The sequence below is a fragment of the Bombina bombina genome, chromosome 3 (genome assembly GCF_027579735.1).
Source record: "Bombina bombina isolate aBomBom1 chromosome 3, aBomBom1.pri, whole genome shotgun sequence".
In the NCBI taxonomy this organism is placed as follows: Eukaryota; Metazoa; Chordata; class Amphibia; order Anura; family Bombinatoridae; genus Bombina; species Bombina bombina.
In genome coordinates this window covers 972794506-972817211 of record NC_069501.1, presented here as the reverse complement: position 1 = coordinate 972817211, position 22706 = coordinate 972794506, and the positions used below count along the sequence as shown (strand labels likewise).

Sequence of the window (22706 nt, the reverse complement as noted above, 5' to 3'; positions counted from 1 at the left end):
TGAAGTGACTATAACACCCAGCAACCAGTATTGATATCGTAGTTCTATTGTAATAACCCAATAGCCATCATTCCTTAATGCAATTAGCCAATCAATTCTTACTACTACAATAGCCAACCAATCACTTATCACTACATTAAATGGACATGAAAACTACAATTAACTGCTATTTATTTATGCAGTAACCAGTGCAACCAATGTCCATCTAAACCTAGCAGTCAGTCTCAAGATCAGAGAATATGCACATTAGAAATTGGAAGTAGGCTTATAACCAAGTGCTTGAGTCACTGTAGTAATTATGGCAATTTATAGATAATGCATTGAATAGAAACATTATGCCTTGTGGTGTAGTGTTTCATTGTAGATATGGTCCTGAGCAGCATATCTTAAGTTTATATCGGAACAGCTTATTCCAGGTGCTTATTTGTATGCTGAGCACAATCTGCTTGTTTTGTTTTAGGATTAGCTAAAACAAATTCATCTTAGTGGACACAAAAAAAGAAATAGTACCAATAAGATGTGAGGAATGTAATCCACTTGTTCATAGAGGGAGTTAAAACATATTGGGCAGAAATCGCCAAAATCCCACTTGAGTACTCTATAAAATATTGAAAAAAAAATCTGTACTTTTATTATTAGTTCTAAACCTCCATGACTGCAAACTGAATTTGTTTCAGTTGGAACAGACACACAAAACTCATTGAGCACAATTCAATAACAAAATTCTCTCCTATGTTGTTTTTTTTTAAAATGATCAAACTCATCAAATCTCTCTAATCTCTCATTAGTATATCAGGACATGGGGAAGATGGAGAGAATTAAGAGGCATTTTCATTAGTATTCACCCTGTTATTCAGGGAAAGCTTATTTCAGCACTTGCTCAGTAATATTAGTGATCTCAACTAACATAGGGCTCTTGCAATGCATCTTTTTTCCCTTCATCATATATTTTATTCTGTTTTAAATGCAACAGCCTGCCATTAAAAAAATTCTTGCACTGCCGTTTATTAAAAATTCTTTGTCAAAGCCACCTTCACACAAATATACAGTTTGTTTTATTTTCCAGTAAATTTGTTCAATTTGTAGTAACCTGCTTGGGAAAGACAAACAAAAGCCATGTAACGAGTTCAGGTTAACTAGTATTAACAGAACAATACATTTTTACAGCCCTTTTTAAAGAGCAGCACTGAGTATACCAACCCCAGATTTTGACCACCTGGTTGATTCTCTAGTGGGAATGCCAGCTATAGTACAGACAATCTCACCTTATAGAGTGGCTGAGATGAAGCCAAGTTTGCAAGAGATAAAGTCGTACAAACTGTGCGCTTCCTTCTAACCACCTTAGTCAAGTCCACAGCTTAAATTGAGCCATGTTCTTAACCCACATTAGTCTGTACAGGTCATTTAACATTTTAATGGAACTTTTTTTGCTAGCCTGCATTGTAAACATTGTATACATTTCTTTGTGGGACTGTGTAGCATTAAGTGATGCCCGTGAAACCTGGCAATGTGTGTACCTTAAGGACAATAGGAAAATAATATCACATATCAGCACAACTTATGGATATTTAAGTAGTGCTGATTCTATTCAGTGTCAAGCGGCCCTAGGCTGAAAAACAGAAAAATAATTTGCTAAATTTATTCTTTGAGGCTGCTTGGTACTGTGGAACTACCTGTAAACGGTCAACCTTTTGTAAATTTCTTCCCTGTATTTCAGGCAGGAGTAGACAAGTACCACATTCTCATGGTTAATATTGGGATGATATTTCCACAGTGCATTATTGCAGCTGGGTGATACCTCCACAATTTACACTTGGTGATTTGAGCTCCTGTCGTGCGCTCCCATGCAGGAGTGTGTGTGTAGGATGGGTGGTTAGAGGGGTTCCTCTCAGTAACTGTCCTTAGGCCATGGGCGGTTGCGTTGCCAGTTTCTGTCATTATGGTTTTGTTCAGATTCGCGGTCAAGCAGACGATCTTGGGAGTCGTGCCCATTGGTGCTATTTAGGCCACTGTTGTGGTGGCGATGAGGCTGGTACAGGTCAGGGTAGGCATCTGAGTATTCATCTTCTAGATGGCGAGAGCTCCTCTGTGAAGAGGCTGTCCAGGTCTTTCTTGATGTCTCACTGGCTTCATCTGACTGCATCAAACTGTCACGCTCCAAAGGTGAGTGCTCATTTGCTCGATCTGAAAGTAGTTGCTGGTTCTGATTTTGGAGGAACCAAAGAAATACATGAAAAACTCACATGGAGCTGGGCTTAGAGAAATCAATAAATCAATTTTACATAACAAATAAGCTCCACTAAGTGTGGGTGCCTTTCTAACTTCATCTAACTTTATCTAACTTCATACGACCTTTCCAGGTCACTTTGAAATTAATTATCAGATTTTGTCACTTAAGATAAACTTTTGCAAGTTAGCAAAATAATAATAAACTATTTTTGAACAGTTGTTGCCAAGTTCCTAATGTGGGAGCAGCAAATTAATATTTTAGAGGCTTTTAGGGCCGTATACAAATCGATAGCTATTAAATAAACAAATAATAGATTTGCTAAAAATATCCATTGTTACAAAGTCAGATTTGGGTACGGTTTTAGATTACACTCTATTTGCTGTTAGTCCCTCCAGATGGCTCTTTTGAGTCGTGATCACCCCAAAGCAGACATTTTCCTGCTTATGCTTTTTTTCTGTACCAAAGAAAACTATGGCACACAATGATAGTTCTGTCTTTTTCTGAGGGCCGCATAAACTAGTGCATAGGACTGCATAGAGCTCTTGAGCTGCCAGCTGGCGATCCCTGTTTTAGAACACATGGTAATGAAATGACTATAACTCCATATTATTATGATTTTCTCCAAGTAAGGTCCCTTTACCTGTAACCCAGGGATGGCAGTGGGCGGAGTCATAAGATTCTGGCTGGTATGTGGCTGGAGTGGGTGGTGGGTGGCTCTCCAGTAAACCTCCATGTATTCAGCAAGGTGCTCACAGGCATCCTCCAGTTGATTTTCATCTAGAATCACATCAAACAATTCCTGGAAAGAGAATATTTTTGTGATCAGTTATTTTATTTTTTCTTTTTACTTGAAAGCAAATGTATAAGAACAACAATACTGAATTCTAAAAAAAATGGTCCTAGTATAAATGTGATGGAAATGAAGACCCCAAGCCACGACTGATGTGGTCATTTTTGCTTTCAATAATTATTGTACTTAAAGATATATAACCATCTTTCTGTCTGGAGGCATTATTTAGACACAGGCATTGTCTTGCATTCAGATGGGAAAAAAATACAATAAAGAAAAGAGATTGCAAAAAATAAAAAAATATAAGGATTTGGAATCTTGGACATGTGAGGGTTTGGGCAAGCTGATAAAATATGTTTTTTTTTTCCCTTTCTTTGTTATAGTTGAGATTAGTCAGTGGCTGTGAGGTAATTTCTGAATTCAGGTAAATTATTAGACTGTTGATCAGCCCCATTAGCCATCTTGCCTGACTTAGACAACCAGGGGCACGATCTGATATACGGCGCAGGTTTCGGCGCAAGCGTGGAAACTTGCGCCGCCCATAGTTTCAGCTCGCACAGCAGTTGCTGAAGTGCCGTAAGTCTGACAAACTAGCGATGTCCAGAAATCTGCGTAAGTACAAATTTCTGGAGTCGCCAGTGACTTACGGCACTTTAGAAACTGCCACCACCTAAAAAAACTGACTAAAATATTAAATCTCCCATTACTGTCTAACACGCCTCCCAAACATAGCCCGACACGTATACCCCTCTATCCGCAATCCCCCCCTCTCACTCCTAACACCACCTATATTATATATATTAACCCCTAATCTGAGCCCCCTACCCCGCCGCCACCTATATTAACTGTATTAACCCCTAATCTAATGCCCCTACACCGCTGCCAGCTACATTAAATGTCTAACCCCCTAATCTGATCCCCCTACACCGCCGCCAGCTACATTAAATGTCTAACTCCCTAATGTGATCCCCCTACACCGCCGCCACCTATATTAAAATTATTACCCCCTAATGTGAGCCCCCTATCCCGCTGCCACCTACATTAACTCTATGAACCCCTAATATGATACCCCTACACCGCCGCCACCTATAATAACTACAAGAGCCCCTAATCTGAGCCCCTTACACCACCGCAACCTATATTAAAATTATTAACCCCTAATCTAATCCCCCTACACTGACGCAACCTATATTAAATATATTAACTACTAAACCTAAGTCTAACCCTAACACCCCCTAACTTAATTATTATTAAAATAAATCTAAATCATATTAATAATATTAACTAAATTATTCCTATTTAAATCTAAATACTTACCTATAAAATAAACCCTTAGATAGCTACAATATAATTAATAATTACATTGTAGCTATTTTAGGGTTTATATTTATTTTACAGGTAACTTGGTATTTATTTTAACTAGGTACAATAGCTATTAAATAGTTAATAACTGTTTAATAGCTACCTAGTTAAAATAATTACCAAATTACCTGTAAAATAAATCCTAACCTAAGTTACCGTTACACCTAACACTACCCTATACACTAATCTATATTACAAAAAAAACACTAAATTACAAAAAATAAAAAAAGATTACAAGAATTTTAAGCTAATTACACCTAATCTAAGCCCCCTAATAAAATAACAAATCCCCCCAAAATAATAAAATTTCCCTACCCTAAACTAAATTAAAAAAGTAATCAGCTCTATTACCAGCCCTTAAAAGGGCCTTTTGCGGGGCATTGCCCCAAAGTAATCAGCTCTTTTACCTGTAAAATTTTTTTTTTTAAAAAAAGAACAACCCCCCCATTACAAACCACCACCCACACACCCCTACTCTAAAACCCACCCTATCCCCCCTTAAAAAAACCTAAGTCTAACCCCCAAGTGGTCCTTACCTGTTCTGAAGACCGGCGGAAAAGGTCCTGTTTTGAATAGCCAATAGAATAAGAGCTACTGTAATTCTATTGGCTGATTAGAATAGCCAATAGAATTAAAGTAGCTCTCATCCGATTGGCTGATTTGAATTTGAAGGCTCAAATCAGCCAATAGGAATTCAAGGGACGCCATTTTTAACTCCGGTCTTCAGTTCCAGCGTTGTCGGTCTTCAGTTCCAGAGAGGACGGTCTTCAGCTCCGCGGTCATCGGTCTTCAACTCCTCCGCTCCGTGCCAGCTGGTTCCTGGAAGAAGAAGAGGTCGCCGCCTGGAAGAAGACTTCTCCGCCTGGAACAGGACCTTCTCCGCCGGTCTTCAGGACAGGTAAGGACCACTTGGGGGTTAGACTTAGGTTTTTTTTAAGGGGGGATAGGGTGGCTTTTAGAGTAGGGGTGTGTGGGTTAGTGTTTTTTTTCTTTGTAATATAGATTAGTGTATTTAACTGTATTTTAGTTGAGCTAATTGTAGTTTATTTAATTAATTTATTGATAGGGTAGTGTTAGGTGTAATGGTAACTTAGGTTAGGATTTATTTTACAGGTAATTTGGTAATTATTTTAACTATTTAATAGTTATTGTACCTAGTTAAAATAAATACCAAGTTACCTGTAAAATAAATATAAACCCTAAAATAGCTACAATGTAATTATTAATGATATTGTAGCTATTTTAGGGTTTATTTTATAGGTAAGTATTTAGATTTAAATAGGAATAATTTAGTTAATATTATTAATATTATTTAGATTTATTTTAATAATAATTAAGTTAGGGGGTGTTAGGGTTAGACTTAGGTTTAGTGGTTAATATATTTAATATAGGTGGCGGCGGTGTAGGGGGATTAGATTAGGGGTTAATAATTTTAATATAGGTGGCGGTGGTGTAGGGGGATTAGATTAGGGGTTAATAATTTTAATATAGGTGGCGGCGGGGTAGGGGGCTCACATTAGGGGTTAATCAATTTAATATAGGTGGCGGTGGTGTAAGGGGGTCAGATTAGGGGGTAGTACATATAATATAGGTGGCGGCGGGGTAGGGGGATCACATTAGGGGTTAATGTAGTTAAAATAGGTGGCGGCGGGATAGGGGGCTCAGATTAGGGGGTAATGTAGTTATTATAGGTGTAGGGGGATCATATTAGGGGGTAATAATTTTAATATAGGTGGCAGCGGGGTAGGGGGATCACATTAGGGGGTTAGACATTTAATGTAGCTGGTGGCAGTGTAGGGGGATCAGATTAGGGGGTAAGACATATAATGTAGGTGGCGGCGGGGTCCGGGAGCGGCGGTTTAGGGGTTAAACACTTTATTAGGGATTGCGGCGGGGGATTGCGGTTGACAGGTAGATAGACATTGCGCATGCGTTAGGTGTTTTATTTTGCAGGTAGTTTAGGGAGTTACGGGCTCCAATACTCAGCGTAAGGCTTACTACGCCTGCATTTTGTGGCAAGGTGAAAATGGAGTAAAATTTCTCCATTTTCGCCACGTAAGTCCTTATGCTGTATATTGGATACCAAACTGCGCGGGTTTGGTATATCACTCTATGGGCCAAAAAACTACAGCCGAAGGGTGAAATATACGAGCGTAACTTCTAGGTTACGCCATATATGTGATACCAAACCAGCGCAAAATTTGGCGTCGCCGGCTTTTGCGGGCGACGCTGCATATCGGATCGGGCCCCATAATGGTAAAAATTGGTTCCGTAAATCTACTTTCAACATCTTAAATTAAAGTGTACATATTATGAAGAGTATGTAGAACAAATGTCAAAGAAAATAAAGAACACAGTTCAAATGAAATACAGGAAAATCACTACAATTCTGAAAAAACACTAGCACATTTTACGAGTGCATATATATGGGGCCTATTTATCAAACAGTCAATCGGCCCCAATGCATCTGTTTCCGCGCGAGCCTTCAGGATCGCTTAAAACAGGAGTTAAGAAGCAGCAGTCTTAAGACTGCTGCTACTTAAAAGTGATCCATTTAAATGATATATTTATATAGCCCATACAGTTGTTGTTGTTGTTTTTTTTTTTTTTTAATGGATAGTTTTGCTTAATTTTAAATAACATTGCTCTGATTTTCAGACTCCTAACCAAGCCCCAAAGTTTTAGGAGAATACCGACGTATATCTACTCCTGCTTGCTTCTGTTTGTGTAAAGGGTCTTTTCATATGCAAAGGAAGGGGGAGGGGGAGTGTCTGCTATTTCCCACTTGCAGTGGGTGATCAAGTAACCTTTTAAACAGAGCTAAACTGGAAGCTTCTAACTAAGTTTTTAAACGGTTTTATACTGGATTTTTATATAAGTATCTGTGCATATTATTCTTTATAGTGGTGTCTATTACATGCAGTTATATGAAAATTGGTGTATACTGTCCCTTTAACTCATACACCTCTTCTGAGGCGGCGGACTGACACCCCCTGATAGCGGCCAATCTGCAGGAGGCGGCATTGCACAAGCAGTTCACCAAAACTGCTTGTGCAATGTTAAATATGCATGTCTGCCAGACATTGATAAATCGGCCCCTAAGTATTATGCTATACTAGCTCAGAATCCACTCACAGATTTTGTAAATTTTGCGAACACTTTGAAAAACAAGATGGCCTCACACTTTACAGTTATAAAATCATAAAGCCAACTGCATTGTGTGACATCTGAAGTTTGTGACTACACAAGAAGCTTATGGCATCCTGTGTTACAGGAATAATATATGAAATAGAATCTTTCTTAACAGATAATGTAGTCTATCTATTACAATGAATTTGTGGAATGAAATATATGGAAAAAACATCTAAATTTTTAAGAATAATGGAATACCTTTACAAAATAAAATAAGCATGATAGAATATCACTTTACTGACAAAAGCATATACAAGATAAAGTACCGGTACATAAAAATGTTTTTAATGGATAGAAATAGGAGTTGGGCAAGTAATGAAAGATTATTATCCCAAGAACTTTAGTGGATTTTAACTATGGGAACCTAGGTTAAAAAAGTCCTAAATAAAGATTTGGCATAATTACAGTTCTATAGGGAGATATTAATAAACACATTTCGAATTTGTGAGGAAATGCCTGAATAAAACTGATTAAGCCTAAAGATTACACAATAACCCCCAAAATCTCTTCCTTAGACCCCACCATGTATATTTTCACAATTGAATTGTCATTCTATTCCCTTGGCTTCAAGTAACATACAAATCAATGCATTTTCCTATTTTGTTGCCAGTAACACACATACACAGTAGTGATTTGACCCCGTTCACTGTCAGAAGTACACATAGAGTAGTTATTTAACACCACCAAGACCAGTAATGTATAAAACAATAATACCTGTAGCACCGCATGTACAGTGTAACTTATTTTAGGGCCAAATAGAACTAGAAGGCCATTTAAATTTAGCAGACACTAAGGGGACTTAAAAAAAAAAAAACATCCAGTATATATTTTGTGCAGATTTTACTGGATATCTTTCAAATATACTTCACTTTCCAGATGAATATTGGACAACTGACAACCCTAAGTTTACCCCTTCAAAAACAACATTTATTCTTACCTGACAAATTCATTTCTTTCATGATGGTGTGAGTCCACAAGATCATGAAGTGTGGGATTACGGCAAAAACACCCCTACATACCACAGTTGATACAACCCACTCACCCAGAATCCCTCAGTCATACATATGGACAAGTAGATGGAAGTAATTTAGAAAGCAGGGAAGTCAAGTGGGGCACATGAAGTGTGAAAAGTTCTGTCATCAACTGTGTACAAAGAATGTCAGGGCTCATGGACTCACCATCATAAAATAAATGGACTTATAAATTAAACATACATTTTGTTTTCTTTCATAAGATGGTGAGAATCCACATGTTCATCATGTGTTGAATCTTATACCCAAACAGTGAAGTCTATGAGACCACCATGTTTAGGGGTGGACTATAAAGTTAAGGCAGGAATGTCACTGATCAGGTACTGCGGCCCACAGTTCTGCCAAAAACTGCTTCATAAGAGCCATACACATAAAAATGGTAAAATTTAGTAAAAGTGTGAAAAGAGGACTAAGTAGCCGCCTTGCAAATTTGGTCAATAGAAGCTTAATGCTGAAAACCCAAGTAGCAGCTACTGTCCTAGTGAAATGTGCAGTGGGAGTCTTCCCTGTGACCAAATATGTCTTGTGAAGGTAACATCTGTAGTTTTATTTCTTTTGCAAGGTCTTGAAAAATGGATGAACAAAGAAGAAAGTCTAAACTTTTGTGCAGCTTCGACATGAATGTTAGTGCCCTCACGATGCTCCTTAGAATTCTTAGGAGCTGGGCATAAGAAGGGTTCTACAATTACTTGGTTGATAGTATCTGTAGATACTACTTTGGGAAGAAAAGAATAGTGAGTTTGAAGGACTGCCTTGCCTGATGAAAAATCAAAAAAGGAGGTTTACAAGATAAAGCCAAAACTCTTCAAACTGAAGAAATAGTCAAGAGAAAAAGTAACATTCCAAGATAAATAATGAATGTTTATTGCAATAATGATAATAAATGTGATAAAATAAGTCCATCAAATAGATGATGCCAAATCAAGTGATCTAAATAGTCCTCAAAGGAAAGGAAACATATACTAGTGTAATACTGTATATCCGCCATCTTTGTTTCTGGTAATCCCTCGGGAATTGCTGGGATGAAAAGGGAAAATTTGTCTCTTATAATAATGCAATCCTCATCTGGAGAGAAAGCTTAGATTTTATATAGATATTTGAAACGTTGTCTATACAAATAAATTAAGGAGGACTATGATAGCCAACTAAAAATTTACATATATTGATAGAGGAAGTGCAGAACAATAGTAACATTAGGCAATGAGCAATTGACTTTTTAAATATATTTTGTAATGTTTTTATAATAATTTGTATTTCTACATCCCGTGGGATACTGTTTACCTACCAGTATAAAAGGACGTGTGCGCATTCAAGAGAGCTTATTATACTGTAGCTCCACTTCACATGAATAGTGAATCGTCCATTGCAACACATGAATCACAATACAGTATTAAACTATTATACGTTTCTTTTCTTTTGAGGACTATTTAGATCACTTTATCTGGCATCATCTCTTTGATGTATTTATTTTATTTTATGACATTTATTATCAGTCTGTATTTTTTGTTGTTAGTATATCGCACATTTATTTTATATTGCATTGTTTCACTTGCAATAATTAAACATTTTAATGCGTGGTTGAAATGTCAAGTTTAATGGTCCTTTTAGTGTATTGTAGACATACATTGACCCTCCTGCACTAAAGGAAGTATAGTGCGAATAGTTTCCATTTGTGAACTTTTAGAAATTTGTTTGAAGTCTTGAGATCTAGGATAGAAATGAAAGGTGTGCTCTTTTTTGGGACAATGAACAGATTAGATGAACAGTAAAATCCCTCAATTTAGCTCTGAGGCTGGAATTAGGATTATGAATTTAATCAATTCTAGATCTTGAACACAAGATAGGAAGCCTTTGACCATTACTGGATATCAAGGGACCCGAGACAGGAGAAATCTTCCTCTCAGGGGCTTTAAACTAATACCTATCCAATACCCTTATGTCAATATCCAAGGATCAAAAACAGATCTTTTCCATGCCTCCAGAAAAAAGATTCACTCTGCCCCTACCAGAATCTGATCTGGACCAGGGGTTGCACTTTCATGTGTATTTGGAGGTGGGGAGTGGCGTCCTGGACTGTTTTTTTTTTTTAGATCAGGATACATTGGACTTCTAATAGGTTTTGGGAGAACATGAATGCTGGGCAAAGGAAGAAATTGCTCTGTGATTTTTTTGACTCCTGAAAGGAGCGAAAACATCCTGGAGGCTTCAGTTTGCCCTTAGATTTTTTTTTGTCTTAAGGCAGTAAGGATCCTCTACCTCCAGTGACTGTGCATCTAGTTCTGGGCAAAAGAGAAGTTTTCATTGAAAAGGAGGTGATAACAGTTTAGTTTTTTTTACTGACTAAGACTTTAGCTATAAGGCAGATCTTCCTAGAACAGCAATAGTAGCACTATTTGCATTAATGCGTTTAATTTAAATTGCTGCATTTTAAATAAATAGTTTCAAGTGATCCTGAATCTCCTCCAGGGATGCTTCATTTGAAAGTAATTCATAAAGGTTGTTACACCAGATCACTATAACTGCTGCTACACAACCTTTGGTATAAACATTAAACCTGCTAATTGGGAGGACTTTCTGTGAAAGTCTTCCAATTTTTTGTTGATGGGATTCTTAAAGGAATAACTGTCCTCCAAAGAAAGGGTAATCTGTTTGGCAAAAGTGGAAATTGTCCCATCCACTTTAGAAGGTGTTTTACAAATCTCCACTTTAGTAGAAGAGAGAAAAACATTCTTGAATTTTGAAGGCAGTTTCTGATATCATTCCTAAGTAATAGAACAAACCACATTTGTTCTGAGCCAAAAACAGGGAATGTAGGAGGCTGTTAAGGAGTTGCCTAAACTAATTTTATCAATTCTCTTAACAGGCTGATTTTCACAAAATACAAAAGTACTGAAACACAGCAGCACCACTTGTAATACCCAAAACCTCTTTTATTCCATGTCAAAAAGGCAGCAAAAAGCAGTTAAAAAAGAACAATGTTTCGAGTCAAACACCCTTATTCATGTTCATGCAGTGTATGTACACATAAGCCAATTTAAGTACCTATAAGCAGGTGAGACCACACCTCTTTAATTAACACCTTAAATACACCTTTGTGTTTTTCTGTTACATATACTGTCCTCTAGTGGTCTATACCTGTATAAACGATTTATTTAAAAAAAATATTTCTACAATTTAAAACACATCTAAACAGCCGTGGAAAGCAGTAGTTCTAACATACAGATTTAATCAAAGACAATGAAAATATATCACATAACTTTGTCCAAATCACCCTAAAACTCAACATTTATCTGAAAACGCTCAAATCCAGCTCCCTATTCATACCTTTAGGGATTAATGACTCCAGTTTATTAATCCAAAAAGCTTTACGCCTCTTAAGAAGTAATTCCCTATTACCCCCTCTTCTGGGAATGGGTACATAATCAATAATCTGAACTCTCAATTGTGAGATAGTGTGACCTTTTTTCAAAAAATGATATTCTACTGGGGTATTAAGATCATTTGTCCTAATATTTGACTTATATTGTAGTATTCTATACCTGACCCATTGGGTCGTCTCGCCAATGTAAATTATGCCACATGAACACTTGATTAAATAAATTACAAAGGTGGCATTGCAATTATAATACCCTTTAATCCCGAAATTCTGTCCCGTTAGGGGTGAGTAAAACTATCCCCTTTAATCATATTGTTACAATTTGAACAATGGAGACAGGGGAAACAGCCATTATTATCAGAGGTTATAAAATCCTGTCTACTTTTCTTTTTACTACCCACATCAGTTCTAATTATCTTATCCCTTAAACTGGGAAATCTAGTATACACAGCCATAGGTGGCTGTTTAAAGGCGTTTACTTTTGGATTACACTCACTTAGAATGTGCCAATGTTTTTTTTATTCTTTGAATTCTTGGGCTACAGGCATTGTACTCTGAAACAAATACCATCCTGTCAGGGTCCTTCTTACTTTGACTATTCTCTTTATTGACCCTTCCTTTCGGTAATTTCAATACCTTCTTAATGACCTCCTCTACCATGTTACATGGATAACCTCGCTCCAGAAATCTGTCTCACATCTCATTCAGTCTTATAAGGGCCAAGGAATCATATTTCACAATCCTTCTCACCCTAAGCATCTGGCCAAAAGGAAGCAACCTAATTAAAGCAGGGGCATGTGCGCTGTTATAATGAAGGAGACTATTTCTGTCTGTGTCCTTCCTATACAAATCGTTTTTTAGCACACCCCCATCCTTATATACCTTAGTGTCTAAGAAGTTTATAGACTCTTCACTCCAGGACAATGTGAATTTCATGCTTCTTGTTGCAAAATTCAATTCCAGCACAAAACGCTGGAGGGTGCCAACGTCGCCCCACCAAATGCCAAAGATATCGTCTATGTAGCGCCACCAGGTGGCGTCACACAGAGGAAAACGTTTATTTTCGTATACAAATCTTTCTTCAAAGGTATTCATAAAAATATTAGAATAGGTAGGGGCGACGTTGGACCCCATAGCTGTTCCCTGTTTTTGCACATAATACGTGTCCTCGAACAAAAAATAATTACAGTATAATATCATTTAAAAAAGTTAAATTATAAAATGTTGTTGTTCTAATGAGAATCTATTACTTTTAGAGATAACAAAACTTATTGCATCTAGGCCGCTAGTATGGGGTATTGATGTGTTGAGACTTACAATATCCAAACTGTACAAGATACATTTATCCATAGACCCAGATAAACCATCAATTTTCTCCAGAAAGTCATTGGTGTTTTTAATAAAAGACATGGATTGAGACACAAATGGTCTTAAAAGTTTATCTAGGTATATGGAGATGTTTGTAAAAATAGAATTAGTGCCCACCATAATTGGACGACCAGGAAGGGCCTCCAAACTTTTATGCACCTTCGGGAGTGTATAAAAAACTGGGATAATAAACTCATTTTTTATTAGAAAATTCTTAGTTTCATTGTCAATGATACCATTCAGGAATGCTCTCTGAACACATTTTTTAATATCTACCAATTTTTTTTTTAGAAGGATCATAGGTAAGGGGCATACATACCTCAGATTTAGACAATTGTCCCTGGATTTCATTAATATAATACCCCCTATCTAAGATCACAGTTGCTCCACCTTTATCAGCCTGCTTGCAAATCAGTTTTTTTCTCATTACCCAATGACTTTAAGGCTAAACTTTCTTGTTTTGACATATTAGAGGAAAATACACATCCCTTCTTATCACATTGTGCCTTTAAAGTATTTATGTCATTTTTAACAAGCTTCATAAAAACATCAATGCTAGAATCATAGGCTGCTGGTGTGAATGTGCTTTTATTTCTTAAGCCTAATGTTTTAATAGTCAGTTCATCAGCCCTAGAAGACCCAGTGACATTTTGTGACAACCTAACAGAGTCAATATTGAAAAAAAATGACTTCACTTTCAGGCTTCTATTAAACCTAAACAGATTACATTTCTCTTGTTTACAATAAGAGAGTCCCTTCTCCAAATCACCAGACTGAGTCTCTGTCAGTTGCATACCAGAAATATTGATGATCAGCGTCTTGTCCATTAACAAGTCCTCCTTTGGTAATCCTGCACCGGCTGATTGTTCACCGGCTTTGCGGCGATGTTTCCTGCCGCCCCGTCTCCTCCAATATCTGATTCTCCAGACGATGAGGCTGAAACTTTCCTCAAGTTTCCTCAAAAGAGCATGAATATGTTCTAGTTTGAAATGAAAGGAAACCTCCTCTGCTGCTGTTTCAGAGAGAGGAATTCGAGTTTCTGATAATCCATCCTCATAAAAGGATTTGTCAGATTCAAATGTACCCCTTGTGTCAGAGGGGAATTGAAGAGGCTTGTCTTTGAGAAAAATCCTAAAAAAGCTAAAAAAGTCACGCTCCATACATGTATCTTTGTTTGGCAGTTGGAGGCATTGCAGTCATTAGGGCTAGATTACAAGTGGAGCGGTATTTAGCGCTTTCGCTATAGCGCTAATTGTGCTAGAAGTAAAGGTTTTGCGCTGGTATTAAGAGATTGAAAGTAAAAAGATATTGCGCTCACACTAACCCGACAAGCACAAAAATCAGAAGTTAGAATATCTAGTGCATGTTCACAATGGAGAAAAAAAATAACACCCCACTCTCGCGCAAACCTGATTGCATATTCTCATTTGTGCTAACCCGACATGAAAATATGAATATTTAACATTCCAATGTTCTGCACATAGCGGAATATGGTCTATTTATTAATAAATACTTATTTCTATATAAATCTGATGTTTTTTGCACAAATATATATTTATACCTATATATATATAACAGAATTTATGCTTACCTGATAAATTACTTTCTCCAACGGTGTGTCCGGTCCACGGCGTCATCCATTACTTGTGGGATATTCTCCTCCCCTACAGGGAATGGCAAGGAGAGCACACAGCAAGAGCTGTCCATATAGTCCCTCCCAGGCTCCGCCCCCCCAGTCATTCGACCGACGGTTAGGAGAAAAAAAGGAGAAACTATAGGGTGCCGTGGTGACTGTAGTGTATAGAGAAAGAAATTTTTCAAACCTGATTAAAAAACCAGGGCGGGCCGTGGACCGGACACACCGTTGGAGAAAGTAATTTATCAGGTAAGCATAAATTCTGTTTTCTCCAACATTGGTGTGTCCGGTCCACGGCGTCATCCATTACTTGTGGGAACCAATACCAAAGCTTTAGGACACGGATGAAGGGAGGGAGCAAATCAGGTTACCTAAACAGAAGGCACCACGGCTTGCAAAACCTTTCTCCTAAAAATAGCCTCCGAAGAAGCAAAAGTATCAAATTTGTAGAATTTGGCAAAAGTGTGCAGAGAAGACCAAGTCGCTGCCTTACATAACTGATCAACAGAAGCCTCATTCTTGAAGGCCCATGTGGAAGCCACAGCCCTAGTAGAGTGAGCTGTGATTCGTTCAGGAGGCTGCCGTCCTGCAGTCTCATAAGCCAATCGGATAATGCTTTTCAGCCAGAAAGAAAGAGAGGTAGCAGTAGCTTTTTGTCCTCTCCTCTTACCAGAATAAACGACAAACAAAGAAGAAGTTTGTCTGAAATCCTTTGTTGCTTCTAAATAGAACTTTAAGGCACGGACTACATCTAAATTGTGTAACAAACGTTCCTTCTTTGAAACTGGATTCGGACACAAAGAAGGAACAACTATTTCCTGGTTAATATTCTTGTAGGAAACAACTTTTGGAAGAAAACCAGGCTTGGTACGCAAACAACCTTATCTGAATGGAACACCAGATAGGGTGGATCACACTGCAAAGCAGATAGTTCAGAAACTCTTCTAGCAGAAGAAATAGCAAACAAAAACAGAACTTTCCAAGATAGTAACTTGATATCTATGGAATGTAAGGGTTCAAACGGAACCCCTTGAAGAACTGAAAGAACTAAATTTAGACTCCAGGGAGGAGTCAAAGGTCTGTAAACAGACTTGATTCTGACCAAAGCCTGTACAAAAGCTTGTACATCTGGTACAGCTGCCAGTCGTTTGTGTAACAACACGGATAAAGCAGAAATCTGTCCTTTTAGAGAACTCGCTCACAACCCTTTATCCAAACCCTCTTGGAGAAAGGAGAGAATCTTAGGAATTTTAATCTTACTCCAGGAGAATCCCTTGGATTCACACCAACAGATATAATTTTTTCCATATTTTATGGTAAATCTTTCTAGTCACAGGTTTTCTGGCTTGAACCAGAGTATCTATCACTGAATTTGAAAACCCACGCTTGGAAAAAATCAAGTGTTCAATTTCCAAGCAGTCAGCTGCAGAGAAACTAGATTTGGATGTTCGAATGGACCTTGTACTAGAAGATCCTGTCTCAAAGGTAGCTTCCATGGTGGAGCCGATGACATATTCACCAGGTCTGCATACCAAGTCCTGCGTGGCCACGCAGGAGCTATCAGAATCACGAGGCCTTCTCCTGTTTGATCCTGGCTACGAGCCTGGGAAGGAGAGGGAACGGTGGAAACACATAAGCTAGGTTGAACGACCAAGGCGCCACTAATGCATCCACTAGAGTCGCCTTGGGATCCCTGGATCTGGACCCGTAGCAAGGAACCTTGAAGTTCTGACGAGACGCCATCAGATCCATGTCTGGAATGCCCCATAATTGAGTCAACTGGGCAAAGACCTCCGGGTGGTGTTCCCACTCCCCCGGATGGAAAGTCTGACGAGACAGATAATCCGCTTCCCAGTTGTCTACTCCTGGGATGTGAATTGCAGATAGATGGCAGGAGTGATCCTCCGCCAATTTGATGATCTTGGATACCTCTCTCATCGCCAAGGAACTCCTTGTTCCTCCCTGATGGTTGATGTAAGCTACAGTCGTCATGTTGTCTGACTGGAATCTTATGAATCCGGCCTTCACTAGTTGAGGCCAAGCCCGAAGAGCATTGAATATCGCTCTCAGTTCCAGGATGTTTATCGGAAGAAGAGACTCTTCCCGAGACCATAGACCCTGAGCTTTCAGGGAATCCCAGACCGCGCCCCAGCCTAATAGACTGGCGTCGGTCGTGACAATGACCCACTCTGGTCTGCGGAAACTCATTCCCTGAGACAGGTGATCCTGATTCAACCACCAACGGAGTGAGTCTCTGGTCACCTGGTCTACTTGAATCTGTGGAGACAAGTCTGCATAGTCCCCATTCCACTGATTGAGCATGCACAGATGTAATGGTCTTAGATGAATTCGAGCAAAAGGAACTATGTCCATTGCTGCAACCATCAATCCTACTACTTCCATGCACTGAGCTATGGAAGGCTGCAGAATAGAGTTAATAACTTGACAATAGTTTAGAAGCTTTGACTTTCTGACTTCTGTCAGGAAGATCTTTATTTCTAAAGAATCTATTATTGTTCCCAAAAAGGGAACTCTTGTTGACGGAGACAGGGAACTCTTTTCTACGTTCCCCTTCCACCCGTGAGATCTGAGAAAGGCTAGAACAATGTCTGTATGAGCCTTTGCCTTGGAAAGAGACGACGCTTGAATTAGAATGTCGTCTAGATAAGGTGCCACTGCAATGCCCCTCGGTCTTAGAACCGCCAGAAGGAACCCTAGCACCTTTGTGAAAATTCTGGGAGCAGTGGCTAAACCGAACGGAAGAGCCACGAACTGGTAATGTTCGTCCAGAAAGGCGAACCTTAGGAACTGATGATGATCTTTGTGGATAGGAATATGTAGGTACGCATCCTGTAAATCCACGGTAGTCATATATTGACCCTCCTGGATTGTAGGTAAAATTGTTCAAATGGTTTCCATTTTGAACGATGGAACTCTGAGAAATTTGTTTAGAATTTTTAAATCCAGAATTGGTCTGAAAGTTCCCTCTTTTTTTGGGAACTACAAACAGATTTGAGTAAAAACCCCTGACCTTGTTCCACAGTTGGAACTGGGTGTATCACTCCCATCTTTAACAGGTCTTCTACACAATGTAAGAATGCCTGTCTCTTTATTTGGTTTGAAGATAAGTGAGACATGTGGAACCTTCCCCTTGGGGGTAGTTCCTTGAATTCTAGATGATAACCCTGAGAGACTATTTCTAGTGCCCAGGGATCCTGAAGATCTCTTGCCCAAGCCTGAGCAAAGAGAGAGAGTCTGCCCCCTACTAGATCCGGTCCCGGATCGGAGGCTACCCCTTCATGCTGTTTTGGTAGCAGCAGCAGGCTTCTTGGCCTGTTTACCCTTGTTCCAGCCTTGCATTGGTTTCCAAGCTGGTTTGGTCTGGGAAGCGTTACCCTCTTGTCTAGAGGCTGCAGAGTTGGAAGCCGGTCCGTTCCTGAAATTGCGAAAGGAACGAAAATTGGACTTCTTAGCCTTGAAAGGTCTATCTTGTGGGAGGGCATGGCCCTTTCACCCAGTGATGTCTGAAATAATCTCTTTCAATTCTGGCCCAAAAAAGGGTCTTACCTTTGAAAAGGATATTAAGCAATTTTGTCTTGGAAGATACATCTGCCGACCAAGACTTTAGCCAGAGCGCTCTGCGTGCCACAATTGCAAACCCTGAATTTTTCGCCGCTAACCTCGCTAACTGCAAAGCGGCGTCTAAAATAAAGGAATTAGCTAACTTAAGTGCATGAATTCTGTCCATGACTTCCTCATACGGAGTCTCCTCCAATCTTTACCAAATTTTCACCACAGTGTCTTAATGCATTCAAAGTATTGCACCCCAATTTTCAAGCTGTTAACCCTTAAAATGTGGAAACCAGAGCCGTTTACAAATTTAACCCCCTTACAGTCCCAGCCACAGCCTTTGCTGCGACTTCACCAATCCCAGGGGGGTATACGATACCAAATGAAGCCTTCTAGGAACGTTTTTGGTGGATTCCAGACCCTCACACATGCAGCTGCATGTACTGTACTCAAAAGTAACTGCGCAGTAATGGCGCGAAAATGAGGCTCTGCCTACTACAGAGAAAGGCCCTTCCTGACTGGGAAGGTGTCTTAACAAGTGCCTGGCGCTAAAAACGTTCCCCAATGTTATAAAAGTGTGAAATTCAACTTCAAACTGCATATAATACTTAAATAAAGCAATAGATTTAGCCCCTAAAAGTGTCTACCAGTTTATAGCCCATAATAAGCCCTTTATTCTGTTTGAGACTAAGAAAATGGCTTACCGATCCCCATGAGGGAAAAATTACAGCCTTCCAGCATTACACAGTCTTGTTAGAAAAATGGCTAGTCATACCTTGAGCAGAAAAGTCTGCAAACTGTTCCCCGCAACTGAAGTTCTCTCAGCTCAACAGTCCTGTGTGGGAACAGCAATTGATTTTAGTTACTGCTGCTAAAATCATAATCCTCTTTTAAACAGAACTCTTCGTCTCTTTCTGTTTCAGAGTAAATAGTACATACCAGTACTATTTTAAAATAACAAACTCTTGATAGAAGAATAAAAAACTACAACTAAACACCACAAACTCCTCACCATCCCCGTGGAGATGCTACTTGTTCAGAGCGGCAAGGAGAATGACTGGGGGGGTGGAGCCTGGGAGGGACTATATGGACAGCTCTTGCTTTGTGCTCTCCTTGCCATTCCCTGTAGGGGAGAATATCCCACAAGTAATGGATGACGCCGTAGACCGGACACACCAATGTTGGAGAAATATATATATATATAAATATAATTATAATTATATATAGGTATCAGGGGTGTATTATTGCCTAGGCAAACAAGGCATGTGTCTAGGGTGGCAGATTGGGGGGGGGGGCAATTTACTGGAAAAAAAACAGTTTCTAGAGTCTGCATCACAACTCTGCTACTCCTACATCCGCCTGCGCTTTACCCTGTATAAGTCTCCGCTTGCATTACCATGTCTATACAACTCGACTCTGCACGGCAGGCCCGGACTGGCCATAGGGCATACCGGGCATTTGCCCGGTGGGCCGCCGGTTACCTTAGCCCCGCCCACTATTTTACTGCTGATTGCATTTAATGTTGCCCGGCCTGGCGGCAGGGGAGTGTAGGAGCAGGCTGGCTGGGGCAGAGAGCATAACTGAACTCCTCTGAGGCTGGTTACCGGGTGGACACGGAACGTCCACAGTGTGTGTGAACTTTAACTACCTGGTCCTGTTGACCTGTTCCCTCAGCCTGAGCGGTCCCTTCTTACCCTGACCCTCCTCATTGAGAGCGAGGAGCCAGCGTAAGTAAGGACCGTGCAGGCAGAACATCTGCTTCTGCCCTCTGCTGAGCTCTGCTAGGGGCCCCTTGTGGGGCGAGGTTAAGACCTGGGGCTGGGAGGACTCGGAGCATAAGTGAGACTGAGACCAGAGGCGGAGCAAAGGCAGTCAGAAAACCAAAGAGTCTTCTGCAGGGCGGGCCGGGCCCCAACCTGTACTGCTGTGCTGCTGCCTGGAGGCTGGACGCGGACGGACCTGTCAGAGAAGAAAAGGTCAGAGGAGGACAGGGGGACTAGAGGGCAGGGCAGGCTGGGCAGCTACCAACAAACAACCCAGTAAAGTAATGGGTTGTGTAAGTCTCCTGGATGCCCAGGTGGAAGGGATGGGGCTGTTCCCTGTTTGACTTCAGCTTTGCACGCCCAAACTTTTACCGCCGTGGCCTCAGTGCACTACATAAAATATGTTCCTTTTAAAATAACAAAATTAGAATCCATTTTATTTCCGGAAATTTAGGTTAATAAACTACAATTTCCAGCAGGCATTATTATTAATATATAGAAAACAACACGTTTGTTTGTAGAGATGCATGTCTTGAGGAGTTTGCCAGCCAAATTTTATTTCAGACATGACATCTTTACAAACATGTTGTTTTCTATATATTTAATGCCTGGCCCTGCCTAGTAACTTAACGAAACACAGAGCAAACAAATTCAAAAGGCTGCTAGAGTCCTGGAAATTTCCTGAAATAAAACTGATTCTAATATTGTTATTTTAAGAGGAACACATTTTGTGGGGGTGGGTGGGGGAGTGGGCCGGGGGGGGGAGTGGGCCTCTTTGCCCTAAAATGCCTGGGCCTCTTTTTGCTCCCAGTCCGGCCCTGCTGCACGGCCTTCTACAGTGAGAAGAGTGTGGATGTGGGTAGAGCAGAGCGATAGCACAGTCCATAGAAGCCGAGCGCATGCTAAAGTGACTCATGTTGGTAACATTTGTGATGTGAAGTTAGCACTTTAATCCCTTGGTTACCTACCAGACAAGGCAAAGCATTGTAACCAAGGGGTTCATGCAACAGCAATAGTGAGGCTTGTGTAACTATAGCTCTTCACAGCTGCTGTCTGTCAAACCCTGATTTCAGGATCTCTCTGGCTGCCTCTGAGAAAGCCGTGCTAGCGGCGAAATGTACATCAGGCATTGTCTGTGTGTATGAGACTTGCTAATTTGTGTTTACCTGGGACCTTTCTAAGCTCATATTGATGTGGCAATTGCCTTCCTTAATCAGTCATTTATAAACAGTTTCCTCTCCTGCTCTAGATACCAGTATTGCTCAGATTAGGTAATGTTGTTGGGGTCAATCCCCTTTTTAGATTAGCTTTAGAGCAATCCGTGTATTCTCTGAGCCCTGAGGGTTACGGTGTATTTGAACTATTACCCAGGGAAGTAATTCTGTTTTTGAAGTCTCACACACACAGTCCTGATCTGTTTCTTAATCTAAGTTTTAAATGTATGTCTCACATATTTATGTTATACATTTGGTACTATTTACTACCCTTTTTATTCTATCATTAGTAAAAGTTACGTTTTAATAACCAGTTCTTGACACAATCCGGTTTTCAATGCATACTGTTACTATATAGTGTTTTGTGAGTGCTGGGTACTGACAAACTTCTCTCTCTTTTTTGTACCTATATATCTATCAGACAGTCAGCACCCCCCTTCTCCTACACTTCACCAGTGATACTAACTGGTATATAATGAATACTGAATAGATTATATATCTACTATTATTTCAGCATACTATATTATGAAGGGGTTGATATTTGCTTAAACTAACACCGTTGCCACTATTTCCATAACTCTAATGACTATTAGAGAGGGATGCAACATATTTTATAGGACATTACAGTGCTAACTATTCTGAGGGGCTCTGAACTCCCATAGCAACTTGCAAAACGACTTAAACAATATATATATTTTTTCTAATTAATTGTATTAAAAAACAAAAATCCCTGAGATCAGTACTGTTGCTAAGTGTGTATATGTTTATATGTGTATGTGTGTATATGTGTATATGTGTGTGTGTGTATATGTGTATGTGTGTATATGTGTATGTGTGTATATGTGTATGTGTGTGTGTATATGTGTATGTGTGTATATGTGTGCATGTGTATGTGTGTGTATGTATGTGTATGTGTGTATATGTGTATGTGTGTATATGTGTATGTGTGTATTTGTGTATATGTGTATGTGTGTGTATGTGTGTATATGTGTATATGTGTATGTGTGTGTATGTGTGTATATGTGTATGTGTGTATATGTGTATGTGTGTATATGTGTGTATATGTGTATGTGTATATGTGTATATGTGTATGTGTGTATGTGTGTATGTGTGTATGTGTGTATATGTGTATGTGTGTGTATATGTGTATATGTGTATGTGTGTATATGTGTAT

General features: G+C 39.5%; 1 protein-coding gene across 1 annotated transcript in view; it reads right to left on the bottom strand.

Annotated features, from left to right (window-relative positions):
• Window positions 1-989: 989 nt before the first annotated feature.
• CACNB3 (calcium voltage-gated channel auxiliary subunit beta 3) overlaps window positions 990-22706 on the bottom strand; it is a 237108-nt gene continuing 215391 nt past the window's right edge. The window contains exons 12-13 of the mRNA XM_053705503.1: window positions 2871-3029; window positions 990-2203 (exon numbers count right to left, since the gene is read on the bottom strand). Coding sequence (XP_053561478.1) covers window positions 1889-2203; window positions 2871-3029 — 474 coding nt within the window. The 3' untranslated portion in view covers window positions 990-1888. The remainder of the gene's footprint in view (window positions 2204-2870; window positions 3030-22706) is intronic.